The 26,855-nt window shown below is 40.7% G+C and overlaps 1 protein-coding gene and 1 long non-coding RNA gene across 2 annotated transcripts in view; one reads left to right on the forward strand and one right to left on the reverse strand.

The window, feature by feature from the left end:
* VPS53 (VPS53 subunit of GARP complex) overlaps positions 1–26,855 on the forward strand; it is a 138,138-nt gene that overhangs the window by 5,443 nt on the left and 105,840 nt on the right. The window contains exons 3-4 of the mRNA XM_070562842.1: positions 3,597–3,646; positions 5,165–5,231. Of these exons, the coding sequence (XP_070418943.1) occupies positions 3,597–3,646; positions 5,165–5,231 (117 nt within the window). The remainder of the gene's footprint in view (positions 1–3,596; positions 3,647–5,164; positions 5,232–26,855) is intronic.
* On the reverse strand, positions 1,316–19,009 carry LOC139074114 (uncharacterized). Its single transcript, XR_011523567.1, has 3 exons — positions 18,894–19,009; positions 16,516–16,629; positions 1,316–5,114 (listed from the first exon to the last, which is right to left on the reverse strand). It is a non-coding gene; the product is annotated as an uncharacterized lncRNA (long non-coding RNA).

The following is a 26,855-nucleotide window of genomic DNA, read 5'->3' on the forward strand; positions in this document are numbered from 1 at the left end:
TATACCAAAATGCTAATGGTGATTATACTCTGCTGGAGGTGCGAGTAATTTTATGTATTTTCTGTAATCAGCAAGAATTGCCAATAGAAGCAGGAAATATGGGGCCGGCCCCATGGCTGAGTGGTTAATCTCATGCTCCACTTGGCCCGCCCAGGGTTTCGCCAGTTCAGATCCTGGGCATGCACCTAGCATCCCTCATCAAGCCATGCCGGGGGGGGGGTCCCACATAGCACAACTAGAAGGACCCACACCTAAAAATATACAACTATGTACCGGGGGGATTTGGGGAGAAGTAGAAGATGACAAAAGAAAAAAAAAGATTGGCAACAGATGTTAGCTCAGGTGCCAGTCTTAACAAAAAAACAATCAGGAAATACTTTTCAATAATTAAAACATTTTTAAATGGTAGAATTAAAACTGTACAACCACATTACAGCTAAACGAGGTGAGTGGTTCAGAAAGAGGAGCAGTATCACTTCCATCTAGGGCAAGCCCGTCTAGATTCCTGTGGAGCGTTTTCCCAACTCCAGGAGCGGCCCTCAACCCCAGGGTGGGGGAATGACTGCATAGCGAGGCACTGAACTGATAGCAGGGAGTGTGTCGTATCCCTGAGGTGTGTTGGGGTGGAGAAAAATAAGGTCAAGAACCATCGCATTAGAGGCAGCATGGTACGGCAGGAAAGAGCAGAGACCCAGGAGTCAAACAGACCCCGACCAAATCCAGCTGTGCTGAATGTTATATCCACGACCTTGGGCAAAGCATTTCTCCTTCCAGAGCCTATTTCCCGTTCTTGACACTGAAGAGGAAAATTGCCTAGTATGGTTGAGAGGATCAGGGGACTTAGTTTCTATAAAATGTCTAGAAGGGTATTGCATATCAGATCCACATTAAACGCCAGCACCTTCCGTTTTGCTTCCTCGAGAAAATCCGAAAGATAAAGGAAAAGTGGTCACCGTGGGTCCACCTAAGATGCAATCAAGCATTATAATTTTAGGATAGTTCTTCCTGGTCTTTTAATAGCTATATTCTTGGGGTACTTGATATTTTTAAGTGTTTTCCCCTTGTCAGCATAGTATCATAAGCAATCTGAGCCTCTCAAGTGGTGGCATAAAAGACCATCGACTAAATGTGGCCTCATTTATTTAACTTTTCTATTGATGGCCATTTAGGTTGTTCCCAAGTTTTTGCTCTTTTAAATGCAGTTGAACATCTGAAGGCGTACATATTTTGCATTATTCTTCTTAGAAAAATTGTTATGACTTAAGCAAGACCTTCATGTCTAAGGAGTATTAAATTTAAGAAATGGTTACTGTACTACCAAAAATCAATGTTTATTGATGTGGAATGACCTCCAAGTTACATTGTTAAGTGAAAAAAGCATGATGCAGGATCATGTGCATTATGTAAAGAACGGGCTGTAAGTTATGGGTGTGCTTTAAATACACAGACCGTCTCTGAGAAGATACAAAAGAAACTGGCTCAGAGCCGTTGCCTCTGGGGGCAGAACTGGGGGCGGGGGGGACGGGCAGGACAGGGAGAGGGGAAGCGTTACTTTTCACTATTTACCCTCTTTTCCTATTTGAATTTTTGATCATTTAGTGCTTTACCAATTTTAGGTAGATTACAACTTTTAATTTTTAAATTTTGATATAATTCCCGTTTTCAGAAAAGATGCCAGAATAGTACAAAGAATTCATGCCACTCCACCCAGATTCCTCAAATATTAACATTTTTCAAATAGTTTTTTTTGATACCAAAAAAATGTTTTTTAAAAAGAGATGGGTTCCGGCAGAGAGAGGCAAGGCAGAAACTGTTACGCCCATTTTGCATCTGAGGAAATAGAAACTCCGAGAGGTGAAACAACTTGCCCTGTAGACATGCGGCAGGTTTGTGGTGGCAGAGTTGTACCAACCCAGGTCCTCTGACAACTCAGCTCCTCTTACCACAGTGGGGCTTCACACTCAGTCCTGTTTTGAAGTGACAGACTTGACAGTGGATTCCTCATTTAAAATAACTTCTCTTTTCTGAGATTCATCTTTACCTCAGTCTGTTCTTGGATTTCGGAAAATTCTGAGTAACGTTGGCTTTGTCAGAGCAGTAGGTGAGATATGAATGGCCCAGCCTGACATCTCAAACACTGTGCTCTGGTTCTCTTACCAGACCTGCTCCTGGCAGGCTCCTGGCCGCCTCCTGCCAGCACAGGTTGCCAGTAGCAATTTATAAGCACAATTCCTGCATAATCCCCAGTTGCTTCTGGGGTAAAATATCTGTTGAGAGAGAGGGGAAGAGGACTTAGAAAATTCTATTTTGAAAATTTAAGATGGTTCTATAAAATTGTACCATCTCTATTCCATTAGGGGGCACCATTTCCTCACATTTTCTGCTCCAAGAGATTGGAAATAGTCCATTTGTTTTTATTGTCATTGTCTTAAAAATAGAAATAACTTTATTATGATTACAATAGTGATGCATGGTCAATATAGAGCAATTATAAAATACTCATAGGCCGAAAGAAGAAACACTCAAAATCTCTCCTTCTCATAGATTACAAGTACGCTACTGATTTCATAGATTACAGCTACTAGTCCGTATAGATGACAACTACTAGTGTTTATCCTTCCAAACTTTTTTCTGGTGGACCTATACACTGAGAAAAAAAATAGATTTATTTATTTATTGAAGTGTAACATAAAGTGAAAGAATACCCAAATATTAAATATACAACTTGATGAATTTTCACAAAATGAAAACAGCCATGTAACTGCCACCCAGACCAAAAAATAAAATATTAAAAAAAAATCTTCAGATGGCACCTTCTTGCCTCCTCACGGTCACTACCTCCTTCAAAGATAACCACTATCCTGGCTTCTAACACTGGTTTCACTCATTTTTGAAGTAGGTAAATGAAATGGTACAGTATATACTCCTGTGTGTGGCTTTTTTTGTGCAACATTATGTTAGTAAGATTTATCCATGTTGTTGCGTGTTGTCGTGGTTCATTCATTTTCATTGCTGTGTTTTGTTGTATGACTTTGTCACTATCCTTTATATCAGGGGTCAGCAACCTTTGTGTAAAGGGCTAGATAGTAAATATTTTAGGTTTTGTCACCCATTCAGTCTCTGTTGCAGTTATTCAACTCTGGCTTTGTAGCTCAAAGACAGCTGTAGATAATGGCTGTGTTCCAATAAAGTTTTATTTACGAAGCATAGATGCCAGGCTGGAGTTTGCAGTAGTTGCCAACTACTGCTATACTTTTTTTAAAAAGTAAAAATTGTGAGGCTGGCCCCCTAGCCTAGTTGTTAAGTTCAGTGTGCTCCGCTTTGGTGGCCCGGGTTCGGTTCCTGGCGCGGACGTCCACCACTCATTGGCAGCCACTTCTGTAGTGGTGACCCACATGCAAAATAGAGGAAGATTGGCACAGATGTTAGCTCGGGGAATCTTGCTCAGCAAAAAAAAAATTAAAAATTGTATCATACTGTATGATTAAATTTTTTGAGATGTCATAAATAGCCATTGTATATGGCTCATCGTTTCCCTGTAAAAGAGGAATTCCAGGAAGTGAAATAATAGCTGGCACTTTCCTTCTTTATTGTAGTCTTTGGCAAACATAGATGAAGTCGTGAACAAAATTAGACTGAAAATAAGGTAAGTAACACTGTATGATTATTAATAATTAATGAAAATTATATTGTTAATTTAGTTAATCACATTCTGGATCTCACTTGTCTGTGAGAGCACTGAAATCTCAAGTTTGCTGTAGATGGTAATTTTTAAAAAAATAATTCTTTTTTCCGGGTTTCCATATGAGCCTTGTGGCGAAGAATTTGAATCTTTGATTAGCTTTATGGAATTTCAGTCCAGTTCAATTATTTATAAAAAAGGAAGGAAGCTGTAACAGGCCATTTGAAACAGTTGATTATAAAAGGAGACAAAAACATTTCTACAATATTTTTAATGTTTTTATTTCTCTAGCAGATTTGCCCTTTGTATTCCCAAGGCTTAGCTATGAAGATGGGCTTATATGTGTCTCCCTGAGCCACATATCAGCTAACAGTGTGGTCAGATCTGCTGGTTGGCATGGGTGCTGGCCCAGGATTAAACATTGTAATTCATCTAGGATGCGATTGTCTAGGGTGGTCATCGAGTGTCCTTCCTGCCCAGTAGCCTTGTTCTCTTTTATCCGTGTCTGAATTTCCAGTTTTGACATTTGGTAGATACTTGGTCAATGTTTGTTCATTATAATTCTTGTTATAACGGTTGCTGTCATTACGTTAAATATAGGTGTTTTTTAATGATGAGGAGAAGGCTTCATTTTGAATCCAAGAGATGATTTTTTCCCCTTACAACCTTTGGGTTTTTCAGTGAAGAACTCTGCCATTAATATTTTATTGAGTCGGGTGCCTTAGGGAGTGCACAGAAGCCTGCTTATTATTTTGATGGACGTTAGCTATAACAATGCTAATGGAGACTGCTAAGTTGTCCAGGGTTTGCACAGGAAGTGGAAATTCCCTGATGATCCAAAAATCGCTTGCGAGCCAGTTGTTTTCTGCCTTCTCCCACCGTACCTCTAAGGGATTCTTCAAGTGAAAAATGAAATTGACTGATAGGAATTTCTGTGGTCGAGGTGCCATTGAATGGCCCCTGTTGAGCTTCAGGGGAAAAAGGAACTAGAGGCCACAGAGCTGTGTCCTACCCAGATTGCATTCTCAGGGCCCAGAGGGCAAAGCACTGATTTCATCTATGACTCTGGCCCTTTGTCCCTTTTAAGGTTCCTGAGGAAGTTCCTGAGGAACGATTTTGTGTGTGGTAATTTGAGTTCCCTGGCTTGTTCCCATAAAGTTTCAGCAACTTTACTAGTTGCTCCATGAAAAATGCTAAAAGTTATATTGGTCCTTTAGGGCAGCTCTGAATATTAAGTGAAAATAGCCTTTTTTTAAAACAAAGACGACTCGTCAGTCTGCGCTGGACTTGGCTTCTGCCCTACTGTGGCTGCTGCACTGGGGTCCAAGGCCTCAGGCTTCTCTATAGCCTTCCAACTTGGTTGGTTTTCTGGATAAGGAGGTGCAATTTGCAGAAGTTGATGCATAAGTTACTTTTTTCTCCTTTGGTTAACCTAGAATAGAAATTATTTTAATGATTTATATCCTTTAACTTTTTGGCTAGGAGACTGGATGACAATATTCGAACTGTTGTAAGAGGTCAAACAAACGTGGGGCAGGATGGCAGGCAGGTAAGTAACTTATCCCTCCATGTTAATTATACTCCCCTGACTTCTTCCAGATCCAACAACCAAGTGACCAAAATGTGGATCTCCCTCCTTGCAGAGCACTTTCTCATTGATCTCCCCCATACACAGCAGGAAACGTGCAGGACTTGTCCCACTAATAGCGGGGGTAGGCTGCCCAGAGCAGCCAGGAACTCTCACTCGGTGTCCCTTGGACTAGAAGCATGTATTGTGGCCCAGCTCACCCAGGACCTGGGGCATGCAAGCTGAAATGAGAAAACTAGTCTCCTTGTCTTTCTCTTTAGTGTCAGATGCCCCTTGTGCCTTCCTTTATTTTGTGTACTATGGCTAAATAAGATTACTGCTTTCATTTATCAGCTGAGTTGTTGGAATTTTGATATTACTTTTGTTGCTGCAAAAGATAGGAGTAACCTGTGCATCAAAAGACAGTATCAGGGGCTGGCCCCGTGGCCGAGTGGTTAAGTTCGTGCGCTCCGCTGCAGGCGGCCCGGTCTTTCGTTGGTTTGAATCCTGGGTGCGGACATGGCACTGCTCACCAAACCACGCTGAGGCAGCATCCCACATGCCACAACTAGAAGGACCCACAACGAAGAGTATACAACTATGTACTGGGGAGCTTTAGGGGGAAAAGGAAAAAAATAAAATCTTGAAAAAAAAAACCAAAAAAAAACCAGACAGTATCAGGGGCCAGCCCCATGGCTGAGTGGTTGGGTTCGCACGCTCCACTTCAGTGGCCCAGGGTTTTGCTGGTTCAAATCCTGGGCGTGGACATGACACCACTTGTCAGGCCATGCTGAGGTGGCGTCCCACATGCCACAACTAGAAGGACCCACAGCTAAAATATGCAACTATGTACTGGGGGGATTTAGGGAGAAAAAGCAGAAAAAAAAAAAAAAGAAGATTGGCAACAGTTGTTAGCTAAGGTGCCAATCTTTAAAAAAAAAAAAGTATCAACAGAGTAAAAAGGCGGCCTACAGAATGGGAGGAGATATTTGCAAATCATACATCTGAGAAGGGATTAATATCCAGAATATATAGAGAACTCCTAAAATTCAACAACAAAAAAGTAAATAACCCGATTCAAAAATGGGCAAAGGACTTAAAGAGACATTTCTCCAAAGAAGATATATGAATGACCAAAACGCACATGAAAAGATGCTCACCATTGCTAATCGTTAGGGAAATGCAAATCGAAACTACAGTGAGGTACCACCTCAGGCCCCTTAGGATGGCTACTATCAACAAAACAGAAAACAGCAAGTGTTGGCGAGGATGTGACGAAATTGAAACACTTATGCACTGCTGGTGGGCGTGTAGAATGGTACAGGCGCTGTGTAAAATAGTATGGTGGTTCCTCAAAAAATTAAGAATAGAATTGTTATATGATCCAGCAATTCCACTTCTGGGTATATATCCAAAAGAATTGGAAGCAGGCTCTTGGAGAGATATTTGTACATCCAAGTTCATAGCAGTGTTATTCACAATAGCTAAAATGTGGAAGCAACCCAGGTGTCCATCAACAGATGAATGGATAAGCAAAATGTAATATATACATACAATGGAATATTACTCAGCCTGTATGCTACAACGTATGTACTTTATGCTCAGCATATGCAACAACATGGATGAACCTTGAGGACGTTATGCTAGATGAAATAAGCCCGTCACAAAAAGATGAATAGTGTATGATTCCACTTACGTGAGGTACTTAGAGTAGTAAAAATCACAAAGATGGAAAATATAATGGTAGTAGCCAGGGACTGAGGGAGAATGAGGAGTTATTGTTTAACGGGTATAGAGTTTCAGTATTATAAGATGAAAAGAATTATGGGGATGCACAGTAATGATGGTTGCATGACGGTGTCAATGTATATAATACCATGGAACTATACAGTTAAAAATGGTTAAGATAGCAAACTTTATGTTATGTGTATTTTACCACAATAAATTTTTTTAAAATCAAGATGGAAATAAAGTTCATATATTGCAAAAAAAAAGATGGTAGTGACCTAACATAGCTGCAATTCCTCATACCTAGTTCTGTCTACAAACAGATAACTAGATTCATTTCAAAATTTTATGGTTCTTTTTGGATCCAGCTAAGGAGGGCTGTTGAAAAGGAATGAAGGGAAAAAGAATTGTGTGGGGAGGTGGTATTCTTCAATGATTGAAGGGCCAGATGTTATCTATTAACCATTTTCCTTTTCATTTGGATTCTGTTCTTCTGTTTAGGCATCATATTTCAGAAATTGCTATCATAACAGAAATGCTGAGCATGCCTTTTCTAGTATTTCTCTCATGCATGTCTGGTCCTTTCTTTTCAATACTAATTCACTTAGGCTGGGTATGCTCCTTTGTAATAGCTTCAGTTTCGTTATTTGTCCTGTTTGGTATTTTTTAGTACTCATTTTTTAAAATGTTCATGATGCTACCCAGATTATTTTTAGGTGGGAGGTGTAACCCTCTGTAGAAATTTCCTGATCTCTCGTATTCCTGTTTCTGCTGTTGGTAGCTCACAGGTGTTATGAGTCCCTTTCTTTTTCTTTTACATTTTTGGTTTTATCCATTTCTCTGTTTTTCACTACATTTTATGACTACCTTTCTTTTCCTCTTAATCATCTTCCGTTGGCCTATTTGTAAGTAGTCTGTCTTCTTCCTTATTGTCATCATCAGTATTTGTGTATAGACATATCAGGTTCCCTAAACTGATCCTATTTCCTAGTCTTTTCATGGTTCTTAGTCCTTATTGCTTTGTTTTTGTCTGTTTAGGTTTCTCCCACGAAGTATCACTTCTCTGGCAGGCGAGGCCCATGTAAACTGGGCCCTTAGAGGTAATAAAGAGTATCAGGGTAGCCTGCAAACGGTCCAGCCTCGCTCTGCTCTTTAACTTTCCTACTATGTGTCTGCTCATGTCATCCCTTTTCAGAAACCTCGGTGGCCTCTATCTACCGGATTAAATCTAAGTTGCTGTTGCTTGGCATTCTAGGCCTCCATCTCTCTTTCCGGTTTTGTCTCCTGCTGTGACTCATGTGAAGACGCAGTGCTCTGCTGGCATCCCCTGTGCTTTCTGGGCCTGTGCTGATGCGCTTCTTTTTGCCTGCAGTGCGCTCTCTACTCTTTTTCTTCCAGTAGCTTTAATTCAAAATCTTACCCATCTAAGGCCTAGCTCAAATACCACTTCTTTCATGAAATTTTCTGTTTAGCCCATCTGGATATCCAAAAGGAAGCAGAATTTTAGAACTAGAAGGACTTGGAACTCGTCTGGTCCACTCCTCTCATTTTACAGATGAGAAAATTGATCCCAGCATCCCTCAATTAGATGTATATCCTTTCTGCCCACAAACTCCTACAGCTGTGTGCTTGTACTTTTCATCTGGCTTTTGTGTGGCTTTCTTTGATTTACTAGTAAACACGTCTTGTCCCGTTGACTAGTTTTTAAGCTCCTCGAGGCAAGAACTGTATCTTCCTCATCTTTGTGTTTCTTGGAACACATAGTCCACGTGTAATAACATTTTATTCACCTATTGAATATTTGGTCTTTCTGAGATTATTTCTTGATTGTGAATGACCAAAAGCCCTTTAGCATGAAAACATCATTTCTATCAGTGTGTGTGTTCCTTTAAAGTTGTTTAAAGCTTGATTTGTGTATGACTAGTCCCAACTTACTACTATTTGGAATAACACTACTGTTTAGTGTGATGCAGCCTATATTTAGAATGGCTCACTAGAAACCTTAAAATGCTTATGAAGAGGGTCTCAGGTATTTAAAATTCCAAGAATGTGAAAATAAAGTGAATGATTCATCAGGACCTTTTGTTGGATCATGCTATGTAGGTATATATCTTCTAGTTATTTACGTTTTTACCTCTGGTCACAAACTGCAGTATGGGAGGGTTAGGCCCAGAATTAGACAGCCTGCAGGAATGTCGGCCTTCCCCACCTTCATGTATTAATAGGTTACAGGTTGCTGCAGCAGAGCGGTTCATATTTCAGAGAGCAAGACCACACTTTCAAGAATGTTTAGATAGCATTTCAATCTGTGATGGAATTTTGTATTCGTCTCCTTAGAATCCAGACAGAAAGGAAGCCCAGAAGAAATAATTGCTTTTCCTGTCATCCCCTCCATCTGTCTTTTCCAACAGTTTGTAATGCAAGCTGAAGTAGAGACTTTTTTTTTCCAGGGAGCTTTTGAGTCCTATCCTTGTCAACTCCTAGGGGTGAAAGCCTTGCTGTCCAGCCCCAGCTGGCCGGTGGTTTGCTGAAAAGAAACTATTTGACTGGCACAGGCTTGGGAGAATTATGGATGTTCCAAAATATTGAGTTTTATAGGTCAAGAGGCCCCAGGTTCCCCACTTCCCTGGAACGGAGGAAAACTTTGCTTTCACAACTTGTTTCCTAAGCTTCTGCAGAACACTTAGGAGGAAAGCAATAATATGGGCAAAAGGAAGTTTTCTTTTTATAAATTTCATCTTGTGTTCAGCCAGAACAGATGTACTTTTTAATCTGTATAAGTCAGGGGGAAGTGTTTACTTCACATTCATGGTGTCTTAAAAGACATTTTTAGCAGAAAAATTCTTTTTGAAGAGCAGTGTTTCTGATTCAAAAATTATTTGTGAGGAGGAAGTGACTTAGAAATTGAAGACACAGTGAGGCAGTTTCTTTAGTTTTTTGAAGTTTCTAAAATACCAGCTGCCTGGTTAGCACTCTGCTACACATGTTGAAGAGCCTTTGATTGCTGACCACCTCCCACGTGGGTGGACTTAAAGTGGTCTAGTCTGTGACCTCTTCTAAACAGACTGTGATGCTCACACAAAGTTAATACAGCGCGGAATTCTCCCCATTTTTATCTGTTGAAATCATCAGGCAAAAGCTTTAATTAAATGCCCACATGTTTGAAACTTTGTGGATAAGATGAGTCAATTCAGTAAGTACACGATCTGATATGCTATGCAGCTTACACAGCTTCCCAAGAATTAAAATGGATAGCTTGAATGTGGGTAGCAATAGAGGTGAATAGAGGAGTGGGGTAGAAGAAGAAAAAGTTGGCATGTGAAATTTCAAGAGTGGCCAAACCTTGGCCAATTCCCAGTAAGCTCCCTGAGGATCACCGGGAGAAGATCAGCCAGTGGGCTTCTGTCTCTTGAGTGGCACTTGGCTACAGTGTAACTGTTGCATCAGAGCAAAACTAAGGTTTGGGAGGGAAAGAAAATTATTGTTGCCATCTCTAGCTCTGCTCACTAAAGCTTTGATTTGGAAGAAGCTTTAGATAGTTGTAGTGCAACCTTCTACCCAGTTCAGGGATCTTTCTGTGACATCTCTGACGTTTCATTATCCTGCTTCTGCTTGGATACTTGGCAGTGGTGGGAACCCACTCCTTTATTGTTCCTCAGGACAATCTGTTCCAGATTTGTACAGCTTGAATTGTAAGAAACTTCTTTCTTAGACTGAACTGAAATAGTGAAATGGACCTGATTGTGACTTCTCATTGATCTGAGTTCTGCCAGTTGGAGTGGCGTAAGTCTAATCCCTTTTCCTTATTACAGCTTCTAAAATTAAAATGAGTATTATGTTCCTTTCTGAGTGTTCCTTTTTCTAGGCTAACCATTCTTAGTTTCCTCAACTTTATGATATAATTTCCAGACCCTTTATCATCCTGGTTGCCTTGCAGTTTGTCAGCATCCCTCTTAAGATGTGGTTCCTGGCCAGGAGTAGACAGACTGAACATATAGTGGGACAGTTTACCTCCTTTTCTAGTCTGGGCTTGTTAACTGGGGAACTAGGAGTTCAGGGGGGCCATCCACTCCCTGAAATTAATTGTAAATTTTTGTATGGATAGATGTATTTCTAGAGAGAAGACTCACTGATTTTTCTCAATTCTCTAAGGAGTGTGTGACTCTTCAAAAGTTAAGGGCCACTGATTTAGACAATGTTCTTCCATTACCTTGAATTGGGTGAAATTTTTGGCAGCTCTATCACACCGATGGCTTCTTTCGAGTTGGCAGTTATCTGAAACTCCCAGGTCAAGAGTTGCAAACAGATGCCCACGGCACTGAAAGAGTAACCTAAATGGCTTCAGCAGGCCGGTGTGAATCCATCTGCACCCATTGGGGGAATGGATACCCTGTCTAAAGGGGACGGCCACAACTCAATTCTAACCAATTGTCGTGGCTGAATGCAGACCTAGGGTTGCCAGATCTATCAGTTTTTCAAAAGAAGCTGGAAATCCGGATTTTTTGGGGACTCTCCCAATTTTTAAACGTTGGCTTAGTGTTTTTTGCAAATACTGCAAAGGCCAAGCAAAATATATCTGTGGGCCAACAGTTTGCAGTATCTGCCACAGGTCTTTTTTCATATGAACTGCTTTTCAACTTTTCCCTCCTCTATTTGTTTAAGGGATTCTTTGAAATTAAGTGCTGGACTTTATGGGTCTCAACCCTGGTTTCATCTTGCTAGTTTTGCTTGATTCTTCCAGCCTGTCGAGACCCTTTGGAATCTTGATAACCTTCCCATTTTATCATTAGCACATTTGCCAGACAAGCCTTCTATGTCTTCATTCAAGTTGTAGATGAAAAGCTTGAACAGGAAGCGTTCAGACCGTGTGGCATGCTATTAGAGACTTATCATTCTTCCATTTCTTATCCTCATTTTAATACAAAGTGCCAGGCCAGAAAACGAAGATTTCTTCCTGTCCTCGGTATCTATCCAGGACCATGTTTCTTAATTTTTCCATGTCTTGATTTTCCCCAGAAAAGGAAGCTAATCATACTTGCATTCATCTCTTTTCATAGAGATATTATACAGATTTATTAACTAAGCAGAGCATGTTGCCTTCCAAGGAGAAAGTGTTCTTTGCTTTTCATCCTCAAAATTAGCATATCATCTAATTCACACGTTAGAACAAAAATAATTGTGCTCTCCAAGACCGTGAAGTAGGTAGACGGTGGGACTTCACAGCATAGCACTGATCTTCATTGTGTGGGATTATGAATGTGTAATTGCCAGCTCACTAGCAGGGTGGTTTGAATTCTTCCTCTCCACCGCTTCACATTTATCCTTTCTCTCACCCTCTCTTTGGGACAAAAATGAAGCCCACTGATGGAAGAAAATAAATGGCATTAGCTTTAAAGGGACCATAAATAGTTTGGGGGAAAAAAGCAGCTATCACTTGCTTCCTCTTACTGAAACATACTAAATCTAAAGCAATTGAGCTTTCAAAGTATAGGCTCAGATTGTCCTATTAGTGGCCAAGAATGGTTAGGCATTTTTGGTTTCTTTTTAATTCTTTTGAACTATACTTTTTAGAATGTCTGCAGACAGCACCAGACTTTAGAAATTGCTGAGGCCTGAGAATGACCTAGGAGTCAGTGCTGGAGTGGCACACAGTCTTTTGTAGGGGCACGGTGTCTCTGGTTTTGATTGGGGCTCTCCATCACTCTCCAACCAACATTTCTTACACCTGGTGCAGAGGTCAAGGTTGGCTTGTCTTTGTTTGACAAGTTGAATTCAAGTGAATGTTGAGTTTTGCCTACTTTGAAGTGCTATTGACTGTGGTTGGGCCAAGGACCCATAGAATGTCCGTCATTCAGCACTGTAGTGACTAAATTCAGTCTTATCACCATCCTTGATCCTGGTTATTGCACATAAGCCTGAATAGCGCTTTTTGACAGAGTGACATGTCTGCTGCATATTGGAACCCTTTGCCACTTGTCCTCTAAATAATCTCTCATTTTTAGACAACCTGTAAAGAATCCAAACAGCTGTCTTCTCTCTCCATGTACAGGACTGAGCATTTTATTTGAATTCTCTAAAGACTGAGGTAGTTGGACTTTGTCACTAATGTAACATTAGATGACAGCCTGGTCAAATGAAAAAAATTGAGCTTTGAATTTAAATTTTGGCTCTGCCACTCTCTATCTGTGTGACCTTGGACAAGTTACTTAACTTCTCTGAGCCTCAGATTCTTCCTCTGTGACATAGAGATAATACCAGGGTAGTTGGGGTTAGAGTTGATTATTTAAAAGCACCGAGCACCATGCCGGGCTCAGTCGTGCTTAGTAAATGGCAGTAATACTGCTGCTGCTGTAACTCACAGGAATATCAGTGTTCCTAATTCCGTGCATCCAGGCATTTGTCAAGTTCCTGCGGCTTTTGTATCAGCTTCACTCCTTTCCATCCCTACTGCCCTGCCTTAAAGCAACTGTAGGTTTATTTGCTCTAGAAGCCTCCTTACTGTTCCTCAGTGGGCTGTTCTCTGTGAATGAAAATTGCACAGAGCTTACCCGTGGTCTAGAATATCTACTGTTGCATCAGAGGTGGTGAAAGGCCCTGTTCTCTTGTCCTGTTCTTAAGACCTACATCAGACGTTTGCCAGGGCTTCCCCTCAGGGGTTTAAGGCTTCTGAGAGGTGGGTTTGAGCCAGAGTGAAGATTATCAGGGCTTCATGCCTTTCCTAGAGCACCCGCTAATGCTCTCCTCCACATCTGCGCAATGAAAGGTAGCTCTTTCTGGCCTCCCACTCTGCCTGCAGATTTTTTCATGAGCACCCAGTAGAGGTCTTGGGAAAGGGCCTGAGAGTGGGTGCACACTCCCCTGTGTGTGCAGTGTGCAGCTCCCAGAGGTTCTGGACTGTTGCACAAGCCCCACACTCAGCCATTAGTAATTTGTTAAAAGTTCTAGTTGATTCCTTCCTATCTGCCTGTATAGCATCCCCGTCTTCCCCTTATGTTCTGCCACATATGAGACAGTCCTTAGTTGTCCCCATCTCTCCTTGGAGAGCCTGTCCCTCCTTGGATTTCAGGATACTTGGTTGCCTTCAGCTCTCTGATGGGATCAAGAAAAGTTGTGATTTTGGAGTTTATTTATTTTCTCTCATTGTTAATGTAAGAGCGACACTCTTTCCAGCTTCTGCATCCTAGGCAAAAGCACAACGGGCCAATGGGTTTTAATGTAGCATAATTATGATAAGTTCATTAACAAGATTTCAGATTCCACACTGCCACTAATCTTTAAGAATCTACACTTTTCAAGGTTAGATGTAGTTTCAAAAAGGATTGTCAGCAAGTACCTGAAAAGGGTATTCAAATATTTCTTTCATTTCTAACTACATATCTGCGCGAAGCCAGATTTTCGTATTTTTCAACTGAAACAACATATCACAACAGATTCAATAGAGAAGCGTGTGTGAGAGTCCGGCTGGGGTCTAGTAATGCAGATGTGAAAGATATTTGCAAAGACACACAAACAGTGCCACCCTTCTCAAGAAATTTGCTTTGTTTTGGGGAAATAGAATTATTTTTCATAAAACATGCTTTTTATGTTAACATGTGATAGGTTTATTATTGTTATTTTTAAATGGATTAATAGACAACTGTTTTTTAAACTTTTCAGTTTTAATTTCCAATGTTTTATATATCAATCGACATAACCCACATAAACCCAGTCTCTTTGGGGCCCTCAATAATTTCTATTAAAGGGATCCTGATATAGAAGTTTTAGAAATGCTGTTTCTGAATAACGTTTCAGTGTTAAATAAGCAGGAATGGCAGGCAGTTTATTCTGGTTTTAATGACAGTGACTGCAGTTAGTGTATTTGTTCATTCACTCAGTGAGTATTTAGTGAGTGCCTTCTGTATGCCAGGCACTGGTCTAGGCATTGAGGCTGGTGCAGTGAACAAAGCAAAGACCCTTCTCTTCTAGAGCTGACACTAAGTATGGCTTTTTTTGTTTCCAGATTCTTTGACTATTAAGGAGTTATCCTTATGACCTTGGTTCATTAAGTATGTTTGCCGGAAAACAGATGTTGAATTTTATCATATACCTTTTCAGCTTCTACTGATACGATCATACGACTTTTCCATTTGATTGATTAGCTCAGTTTCTTTTTGTGTTTTGCATTTTGGGTTGTTTTTTTTTTTTAATATTTAACCCTCCTTAAATACCTGCTGAGTCATCGTGTGTTGTCCTTTTAATGTATTGTTGAATTCTGGTGTTTTTTCTGGGATTTTCATTCATGTTCAAAAACTTCATTCCTTTTTTATGACTGGATAATATTCCATTGTACGTATAGACCACATTTTGTTTATCCATTCATCTCTTCATGGATACTTGGGTTGTTTCCTCCTTTTGGCTGTTGTGAACAATGCTGTAATGAACCTTCACCTACAAATATCTGTTTGAGTCCCTGCTTTTAATTTCTTTCAGTATATACGTAGTGTGGAACTACTGGCTCGTATGATAATTTTTAATCATTTCAGTATTTAATCTCTTTGGAAACATTTTTTTCCATATTGTTCTGAGCTTTAATAGATTTGTTTTTCCACCAGGCAAACATATGTTCCTATGTTGTCTTCATTTAATCCATACAGACTGTGTGTTCAGATTAGCTGTAGAGTCTTACGTTTTTGTGTTCAGTAACTAATAATAGTGATCTGCCTCCTCCAAAAAAGAAAAATAACACGATTATTTCTTTTAGTTAGTAAGTCCAGCAGTTGCACTGTTTTCCTCCTGACCTTAGAAACACATCAAATCCCACTTGTGTGCAACGTGATCATCGAAAATGGTTTTAGGAAAAAAGTGTGCCAAGAAGGAACACTGAAGTTTATTATTCTTCTGAGCCATCTCCATAAAAATTGGCACCCTTCAGGAGCCAAGAAAGAAGGTCAAGCATAACTTTTGCCATCTGCTTGTTTCCATGTTAAAGTCAGTCACAATTTTAAACTAGTCTCTGCATCTAAAGAGGAAAATGCCATTCATCACTACTGTAATGCGCTGGCTGGTACCCAGGCTGCTCTTGCTCTTGACTGCTAGTAGTTAACTGATTTTGGAAGGAAAATTCCATCCTTAGTTTGAGGTTGCACATTAGAAAAATTGCAGTGTTACTGCTGACAGTGCAAAGCTTTCTGAGTTTCGGGTCCTTGACACAAAAAGTCATTCAGATATCTTTAAACAATGGATGGGAATTTGAAACTCTGTCTTCACGTAAGAACTTGACCTCCTTTTTCCTCTTTCTTCTTTCCTCCATGGAAATACGGAATTCAGAGCAGCATGAATTCAGTGCTGTGGTTGTTCTGTCAACATTTCCATTTATAAATCCCTATTTTCAGGAGTCTGTAATATAGCTATAAAATTTCCTTTGCTCTAATTTGGACTCTGAGGTCTCCTCTGGAAGGAGATTAATTTTGCAAAACCAGAGATAATAGTTTTTTAGTCTTTTTGGTTTGGTGTTCTTTAGTGGTCTAGATTAAAGCTCTAAAATATACAAGATACTTACCATCCTTCTTATAGAGTTGGATCACATGCCAGGATTTCTGATTTTTGTTTCCATGTTATATTGTGGATTCTCTGAACAGATTCTGTATTCATCTCTAGCTATTGTATGTGATACCTAGAATATGAATGTTAGGCAAAATGTATTAGTGCTACGCTCATAATGGCCTCCAACTAGAAGGGGGACATTTCTTCTGGAGATATACATACAGACAGGTAAATTTGATGATCTAAATACTGTCTTTTATAAAGCAAAAGAAGAGGTGAACTGAGGGATCTTTATCGCATCTCAGACCTAATTACTCACCCCTGTCTCCTTGTCATACCTCTGAACTTTTCTTGTTCTCAGTCACATGGGAGCAGTATAGACAGATAGCCAACTGTTATTCCTCTGATAATATCATTTCTGCTAGGCCAAGTGTCACACCATTTTTTGTCCTGACTGAGTACTTGGAGATCAGAAGATCTTTGGAGATTTCTGGTGACTGGATTAGCATCTTGTGGTCAGGTTCCAGTAGCAGTTGTCAGCCCTGGAGTTACCCAGATCTCCAGAATTAAGACTATATTATTGGGGCCGGCCCAGTGGCTAAGTGGTTAAGTTCGCGCCCTCTGCTTTGGCAGCCCAGAGTTTCGGCAGTTCGGATCCTGGGCATGGTGCTAGCACCACTCATCAGGCCACGCTGAGATGGCATCCCACACAGCACAACCAGAAGAACCTACAGCTAAAATATACAACTATGTACTGGGGGGCTTTGGGGAGAAGAAGAAAAAAAAAAGATTTGCAGGAGATGTTAGCTCAGGTGCCAATCTGAAAAAAAAACAACAGAATATACTATTGTCAGGCTAATATGTCTTCATTGATTGACTACAAGCAAAGACACATTTTGGGTTGCTTTGGCAGAAGGTACATTTTGAGTCATTTATCTTGATTTATAATTCTAATGTTTTATTACAATATAATTAAGTTTACCTTACATTCTACAAAATATTATTACGTATGTTAGTTTACTTGATCCTCACAGAGACGTAGCTTAGGCCATATAGTGTTCAACAGGCTCAATAGGCTCTATGACTTGCCCAAAATCACACTCAGTGAGTTAGTCTGGGTTTTCTCATTCCCAGTATGCTGCATAATTGTCTATACCAAATTCTCTTTTTAAACAGTGACAAACTTTAAAAGCAGATTTGGGAGCTACTTTTTTCACTGTGGAACCTGAAAAGCTAACTGGTTCACAGGGGACTCCAAGCATTGGCAGTGACCATGGCGTCCATAACCAGCTGGGTCCTGCCCAGCATGATGAAGAAACTGGACTGAGAGAAGCGCTGAAGGGTGAAAGGAGAGCACCGTGTGTTCACTGCGCACCTGTGGTACTGGAGGGGGTTAGGTGAAATAGGAAGAGAGAGTCATCCAGATGAAACCTCAAGGAGGTCCACAGCCTGAGGAGCATTTGGTGCAGAAGGTATCTCTAAAAATCAGCTGAAGGCACATCCACATGTCACCACAAAAGAGTGTTCTCTTCTGAGTGACGACCCATGCTATTGATGAGAGTTACTAGGTGACTCAAATTAGAAGTGATAGTAAGATCCGGGGGGTTAGAATGAAGTAAGCAGCCTTTAACTTGGCAACTGGGAAGTCCTAGATATTTGTGGGAAGTAGGCCTTTGTTAAACTTGGACAAATTATTCCTTTAGATGTGCCCCATTTCCTAAAGTTTTGAATTTCTGTACCTTTTATTCAGCAAAAGCAGCTGAGACTTTTGCTTAAACATTTTCTTCTCTTTTGGCATTTGGAGTTGTTGCTTTAAATGCACTCATTCTCCAGGGTTACATTTCATCAAAGGAAGCTGTGCATGAATGCATTCGCCACGCCCAGCTGCTTCAGGGCTAACGTAGTTTAAGTTATGGATGATATCAGATAGAAGCAGAACTTTAAAATGTGAATGTTTAGTCTTGTTTGGGCACTGCTGAATTTGTGTCCCTGCCTCGTCTTGTGACTTCAACTTCTGGCTTACCTCCTAAAAACAATAAAAATGAACTCTTTGGTTCATGTTTTCAGTGGAGTGGTTTGCAGAAATCATAAATAAAAGTAACTTAGCTGGAACAGAGCATTTTAACAAATAAGGTGAGAATTACTCCCTTTGCCCTTTACATTCTTTTGGTTCGCAGATGTGGAAAGAAGTCTGTACTTTAAATAAAGCCCTTTTATACTCAAGGCTCCTGAATTGACTATAGAGGAATTAGTGTTAACACCAATGATTCTCATCTGGTGGGTGACCATCTGGCATTTGACCAGGGCTGCCAAACCTAGAAGGTACCTGGTGTGTTCGAGGACAGAGGGAAGCACAATGCTGCACACATACACCCATCCATGGCTGTGAGATACCTGTAGCCACTGCTACTGTTTGGCACCATTGTGGAGAATGGGCTGTGTTGTTATTATTGCTGAGGCTTCTTAAAGCATCTCTGCTGCAGCTGGGGATGCCCTGTTTCCATAGCAACAGCTCTCAGTGGTGCCAGGGTGGCCAGTAGTAACAAAAGAAGGAACATTCCATAAATAGAGGCTACTTATCCATAGAAGTCTACCTTCAGTGGATGTCACGGGGCCCTCTGTTGAGGGCTCATCAGATGTGGTGGCCCTCAGCAATGTTTTTGCTCTCTTGAGGAGTTTCTTGCTTTCTAAATGATCATGGCACTCTTAATCATACCTCTTTGTACATTCTGATCTTATAGTTATTTCTTTTTCTTCTATGTATTCCTGACAAGCTCTTTAAAGATGTGTCCCCATCTAGTGATCTTTTTCTCTCAGTATCTAGCACAGTATATAGTAGGCACTCACTTTTTATTGAAGGAAAGAACAAAAGATTGAAACTTTTTTCCTGGAAAATGTCTCATCGTCAGCATGGTTCAAAGAGACCACCCCCCTGATCCATGAGCCATTCTTCTGCATATGCCTGCCGATGTTGAACTTAACTAGCTTACTTACAAAGCTCTAAAAGATGGGGCAGCAACCTTTGGCTCTTAGAGAGAGAGTCTCTTCTGAAATATTACATTCCGTCTGGGAGATCTGGAAATATTAATAGTTGCCATTTAGTGAGCCCCTTTTGTGACCTGAGTCCTCAGTCAGGACTCTCTCGGTTTCAGAAGACAAAATCCCGATTCAAACTATCTTAGGCAAAAAGGGGGATTATTTAGAAGGCTCTTGTTGTGTCTTGTTTTGAAAGAGAAGTTGGACAGTCAGACTGTGGAAGAGTCGTGTCACAGCTGGACTTGTCAAACACCTGCAGCCCAGGAGTGGAATACTGCTCAGGCTCTTTCTGTGTCTGTCTCTTTGTGTGTTAGCTTCATCATTTCTACCTGGAGACCACTCTCCTCCCCTTACTGGGGAACTGTGCTGCAGTCTAACTCAGTTTCACATCTTGGGGCTCTTACCGCCAGAGAAAGGTGAAATTTCTTTCCCAGTTTGTTCTGGAAAGTTACAGAAAACTCCATTTGGCCAAGCTTGGGCCTGGTCTGCCTCTGGGACAGCAGACTCTATAAGAACAGGTGAAAGGAGAATTCCTGGGAGGAAGGAAGAGTACTGGGTAAACAGTTCCAACAGTGTTCACTGCTAAGCCCTATATTCCTTCCTATCACAAAACCTTTGAGGTAGGTGCCATTATTCCTGTTCTAGAAATGATGAGCCTTTGCCTCTTAGAGGTTAAGTGGCTTAACAGCAATCACATAGTAAATGACAAGGCTGGCATTTGAATCTCGGTCTGCTGGCTCAAAAACCCTTGCTTTTTCCTAAGACAATGCATTGCTTTTCCAAACAATAGGAAGGGAACTGGCAGACAGATGTAAAGTTAGACAACAAAAATGATAGCAGAATAGTGGAAAAATAAATTTTCTTCCCAGTAACCTTGAATATTAGCATCTCATTTTTTCAAAGAACATAAAGCCATTCGAGTTCTGAAAATGAGCAACCTTTTCCTCCTTCCTCAGTGGCAACAAATGGGATCTCAGTTTAAAATCTCTTAACAGCTGCCTGTGGACTCACAGGATAAAGGCAGTGTGATTCTCTAATAGAGCAAACTGCAAGATTAGATGCCTCTAAGAGCCAGAGGGGATGTTCACTTCTCAAGGCACTTCCATTGGCTTCGACCCCCTCTATCTACACAGGTGGCAGACAACAATTCTAAAAAAAAATTAAAAAGACGAAAGAAGAAGAAAGCAGTAGAGTCTACGCCAAGTTCCACACTGCTTATCTCCTGCACACATGACCTAGTGTGGCTTTGGTAGCCTGTTCAGAGTCTACGTCAGGAGGCAAGGAGAATTAAGAATAATGGTTACAGTTAATGATGCACGAAAACACGGAGATAGCGTAACTGGTTCTGCTGAGTCTTCTAGGCTAGCTCAGTGGGTTGCTCTGCATCTCCCAACTGCAGAATTTGAGTTGCTAAAGAGGACCACTACAGTAACTGCTTCCTAGTAACACCCTTGAATGCAGACTGGAGCCCTGCGGCAGTGCTCAATTCAGAAACTCCGGTAAGGATAGTTTGAAAGCAGACATTTTGGGGTGATTAGTTTTGTTTTTAATCTACATACAGCTTGGAATGGAAAAGTAGCCCCATTTTATTTTAAAGAGTGTCTAGGGACAGTGCCAGAATCTTTCTTTTCAGCACATTTTCTTATTAGCCAGGTACTAAGTAAAAGTATTTTAGTATTTTTTAAAAATAAAATCTTAACCTTTTATAGGTCTTATGGTTCTTCTAATTGCAAAACATTCTTCCTATGTAATTGATTATCAGACATTAGATATCAAATATTAGGATGTGTGTTGAGAATAGACTTGCTTGATGAAGTGAATGCTTCAGAAGTACCTTTTTGACTCTGGAAAATGAATTATATTAAATTTAGTACATTGTTATAACAAGCGAAAGTATTCCAGCCCCCAAAGAATCTGGCAGACAGTTTATCTTTCTTTAAGTCTGTGAAATGTAAGATTGTGTGAGTCTTATTTGTTTGCTAGGAGAAAAAAGTACCTTCAGCAGAGACAGTTCTGGTAGGATGCCAGATTGAGAATAAGGAGAAATAGGAATAGAAACCCTTTCTCTGAGAAGGAATCGTGCAAACTGCTTCAGACCTTAGATCCAAGAATAGAACGTGGCCCTTTTTGCTTTTCTTAGCTGAATGTCCTATATCTTAGGGTGTTTGGCTAGAAGATGGTGGTTACAATCCCATGAGCACATCACTATAACATGATGTGACCGACAACATCACAGAATTCTGTGCAAATCGTGCCGCAAAAAGTAAGTCCTTTCTGGTGGGCAGTTGCCTGCAGAGGCCTCTGTAATACTTTTTTACATCATGACCCAACATTTCTTAGGAGGCTTCAGTGGGTTTAGAATTTACTGACCCCTTGCAGCATCTTAGGCATTAGATACCATATTAGCCAAATAGATAACAGTTAGAGAAAGTATGATGCTCTGTTTTTGAACCACTGCTTATAACTGTGCCTGAAGTTAGGGCAAACCATGGGTGTCAACACACCTCATTCAGAGCAGTAGTCTCCGCACTTAACAGTATTCTTCTGAAAAGTGCTCCACAGTATTTTTAGTCAGTTGGCAAATATTTGTTGTGTTCCAACTGTGCTCTAGCTTTGGTTAGATGCTATAGATGAGGTGACCATATGATTTATCACCAGAGTCACTTCTGAGAGTGAGCAAGGAGCTATTAATAATTATATTAAGACAATAGTCATAAACTAGGCCTGCCATTCTGGCAACAGAGTGGATGATTGCCTGGATTATAGGGGGTAGAAGAATGCCATTCATATTCTTTGTCCACACTCTAACTTACAGCCCTGGTAGAGAGCTAATACACACTACACAATTCAGGAAAATTATTAAAAAGTCCTACTCTTCTGTAATTATCCCATTACCTCCCCTCTGCCAGGTCACTTTCTCCTCTTCTGCTGAATGGTTCCCACAATAGACATGCACAAGCATCTCTCATCTTTAAAAGTTCCTCCCTTCATCCCATCCATGGCGTCATTTTTCTTGTCTTCTCATAGCAAAAACTTCTTGAAAAATAGTCTATACCAGGGGTCAGCCAACTTTTTCTGTTAAGGGCCAGATAGTAACTATTTTAGACTTCAGGTGCCATATAGTCTCTCTTGCAACTACTCGACTCTGGATTATATGGCGAAGATATTCATAGACAATACTAAACGAATGGGATTGGCTGTGTTCCAAGAAAACATTTACGAAAACAGGTGGCAGACTGGATCTGGCGTGCAGGCCATCGTTTACTGACCCCTGCTCTCTACGCACTGTCTCCACTTCATCATGTCATCACCATCCACTTCCATTCCCTCAAGTCCCCTGAAACTGCTCTTGTCAGGGTCGTCAGTGACTTCCCTGTTGTTAGATTCAGTGCCAATTCCCTGTCCTAATCTTACATACATTACGCTCTTATGTGATTACACTCTTTTCCTCTTCCTTTGAACACTTTTGTTTGGCTTCTGTGACACTACAGTTCCTGGTTTTCTTTCATGTCACTGGTGGTTTTTCTCTTGCATTTTTACTCTCTCCTTCTTTTCTTCTAGACTTCTGAACGTTGGAATGCCCAAGGGCTGAGCCCTGGGCTGTTTCCTCTTCTCTTCTCTTCTCTGTCTTTACTCTCTTCCTAGGTGACTTCTTCCTGTCCTACAGACTTCATAGCATCTATGAACTGATGACTTTTGAGTTTAAATCTCTAGCCTGCACCTCTTGTCCAAGCTCCAGGCTCATCTCCACCTTGATATCCCCACTTGATATCAAATATGCTGTGTGCTTTTAACATACTGAAAGGGGAACTCTTGAGTTCCATTCCCACCACCACCACACACACCTGCCTGTCCAACCTGTTCCTTCTCCTGTCTTCCCTAGCTTAGTAAATAGAATAATTCACTGGCTTTTCAAACCGCAATCTAAGAATAATCCTTGATTCTTCCCCTTCTCTCATTATCCACATCCAGTCCATCAGGGGGTCTTGCAGGTTATATCTTCTTCTAAATCCCAAATTGCTCCCCTTCTTGTCATCGCCACTGGCCACCTGGGCTAGACCTCCACCATGGCTAACCTACACAACTACAGCAGCTTCGTCACAGCTTTTTCTCTCCTGCTTTCACTCCTGCCTCTGTGCGGCCCCCTGGCCACATAGCAGCCAGAGCGGTCTTGTACACATGTAAACCATCTGCCACTCCCTTCTTTAAAACCCTTCAGGGGCCGGCCCAGTGGTGTAGTGGTTAAGTTGGCACGTTCTGCTTCTCGGCGGCCCAGGGTTCGCCGGTTCGGATCCCGGGTGCGGACATGGCACCGCTTGGCAAGCCATGCTGTGGTAGGCATCCCACATATAAAGTAGAGGAAGATGGGCAGGGGTGTTAGCTCAGGGCCAGGCTTCCTCAGCAAAAAGAAGAGGACTGGCAGTAGTTAGCTCAGGGCTAATCTTCCTCAAAATAAAATAAAATAAAATAAAATAAAATAAAACCCTTCAGTGGCTTCTCATTGCACTTAGTACAGAATCCCCATGCTTTTTACCAGGTCTTTGAGGCCCTCCATGCTCTGGCTCCTGCTTACTTCTCCAAATTATTTCTTAACACTTACCACTCTCGTACTACCCTGCCATCCACTGCCTTACTTTTTGATCCCCCCAAACACTGAGGTCTTTTATTTGCTGTTCTCTCTACTTGAAATTCTCTTACTCCAGATCTTTAAATCGAGACCTTCTGTGACTACCATTGCTGTTACTTTCCTCACACTGCTTAATTCCTTCATCGTACCTTTCACACACTGAAATTTTCTTCTCTATTTATTTAGTTGTTATTCCAGTATCTCCCCCTACCTGCCACTTCTCAAAGTAAGTTCCTTGAGGAGAGGGACCATGTCTGTCTTGTCTTCTACCATTGGATTCCCAGTGCTTAGAATAATGCCTGGCGCTTAGAAGATCTTCAATAAATATCTGTTGGATGATACAAGGAGTGAATTGATGAAATGCTAACTAATGTAGTTGGGACTATAACTGCCCCAGGAATTCAGAGTAATAGTTCAGACATGGATAGTCTATAGTCACAGGACAGTGAAGGCCTGTGTTGCTGGAAAGTGAGAATTTGTTTATGATAGACTATGGATTTGAAAAATAGCATTGTAATTTAGTACATACTACTCTTGTTGCTGTTATTTTAAAACGCCCTGGCCCAAATAATAAGTTGTGAAGTTGTGACCTTCAGACGGGCTTCTTTCTCTCTCTTCTACCAAACAAACAAAAAAGACAGTATTAGTGATGGTCTCTCTGGGCTCCAGTGACACTCTATATATCTTTATCATGTCTCAGTATTCTTATTGGTTATTAGCCTGTCTCTTTGCCTTACTGGATTATAAACTCTTTGAGAGGAGAAATTCTATTTTTTATTCCTGCATCTTAAGTATATTATTTGTTGATTGAATAAAGTGGTTATTAAAATTAGTTCTAGTTCCTGAGGAACATGGCCAAAAGAAAAAACAATTTTGCAGTTATCTCAGAAGGAAAAAGTGTAAACTGATGTTTAAAAGTATCTGAAACATGGGCTGGCTGGGTGGTATAGTGGTTAAGTTTGCACGCTCCGCTTTGACAGCCCAGAGTTCACAGGTTCAGATCCCGGGCGCAGACCTACACACTGCTCATCAAGCCATGCTGTGGTGGCGTCCCACATATAAAATGGGAGGAAGATTGGCATGGATGTTAGCTCAGGGACAATCTTCCTCAAGCAAAAAGAGGAAGATTGGCAAGGGATGTTAGTTATCTTCCTCAGCAAAAAAAAAGAGTTTGAAATAATAAAAACTCCATATGAAGTCTGAAACATTTAAAAAATCTGAAATAATGTAAAGATACAGTTTATTAAGAGACAATCATTGAAAAGTACCTTTCTTAAATGGGGAGGGGAGGGAATATATGGAGGGCTTCTGAGATAGATGGAGTTCTGAAAAAATACATGTATATAAAAACAATTTACTACTGTTTATTATTTACTATAATTTACTACTATAGCTACAACTTTACAGAATTAATGGCATTTCAAGTTAAAAACGTTTTCCTGTCTAATTTCCTAGGTTCATTAACCCCGTATATTTTTTTCAGTATGTGAGAATTACAAAGCTGATTTATGTTGCTTAAAAAAAGTTCTGTTGGACCCGATCAAAAAATGGGCAGGGGACATGAACAGACATTTCTCCAAAGAAGATATACGGATGGCCAATAGACACATGAAAAGATGCTCATCATCACTGATCATCAGGGAAATGCAAATCAAAACTACACTAAGATATCACCTTACACCTGTTAGAATGGCAAAAATATCCAAAACCAAGAGTGACAAATGTTGGAGAGGTTGTGGAGAAAAAGGAACCCTCATACACTGTTGGTGGGAACACACACTGGTGCAGCCACTATGGAAAACAGTATGGAGATTTCTCAAAAAGTTAAAAGTAGAAATACCTTATGACCCAGCCATCCCACTACTGGGTATCTATCCTAAGAACCTGAAATCAGCAATTCCAAGAGTCCCATGCACCCCTGTGTTCATCGCAGCATTATTTACAATAGCCAAGACGTGAAACCAACCTAAGTGCCCAGCAACTGATGATTGGATAAAGAAGATATAATGTGTATATATACAATGGAATACTACTCAGCCATAAAAAAGGACAACATCGTCCCATTCACATCAACATGGATGGACCTTGAGGGTATTATGTTAAGTGAAATAAGCCAGACAGAGAAAGACAAACTCTGTATGACTCCACTCATAGGTGGAAATTAACATATAGACAAGGAGAACTGATAGGTGGTTACCAGGGGAAAGGGGGAGGTGGGGGGAGGGCACAAAGGGTGAAGTGGTGTACCCACAACATGACTAACAATAATGTACAACTGAAATTTCACAAGGTTGTAAACGGTCATAATCCTAAAAAAGAAAAAAAATCTGTTGGGGCTGGCCCTGTGGTGTATTGGTTAAGTCTGGCACACTCCGCTTCAGTGGCCAGGGTTGCAGGTTCAGATCTCGGGCACAGAGCTACACCACTCATTAAGCCATGTTGTTGGCAGCGACCCTCGTACAAAATAGAGGAAGATTGGCACAGATATTAGGTCAGGACTAATCTTCATCAAGCAAAAAAAGAGAAAGATTGGCAACAGATGTTAGCTCAGAGCGAATCTTCCTCACCAAATAATAATTTTAGAAAACGTCTACAGTTGAAATGCTGGTACCATAATTATGGTAAATGTCTTGCCTGACTATTCCTGAGAGCAGAGATGGAGTGTGTATGTGTGTCTGTGTCTGTGTGTGTGT

This window comes from Equus przewalskii, chromosome 10 (assembly GCF_037783145.1).
Source record: "Equus przewalskii isolate Varuska chromosome 10, EquPr2, whole genome shotgun sequence".
In the NCBI taxonomy this organism is placed as follows: domain Eukaryota; kingdom Metazoa; phylum Chordata; class Mammalia; order Perissodactyla; family Equidae; genus Equus; species Equus przewalskii.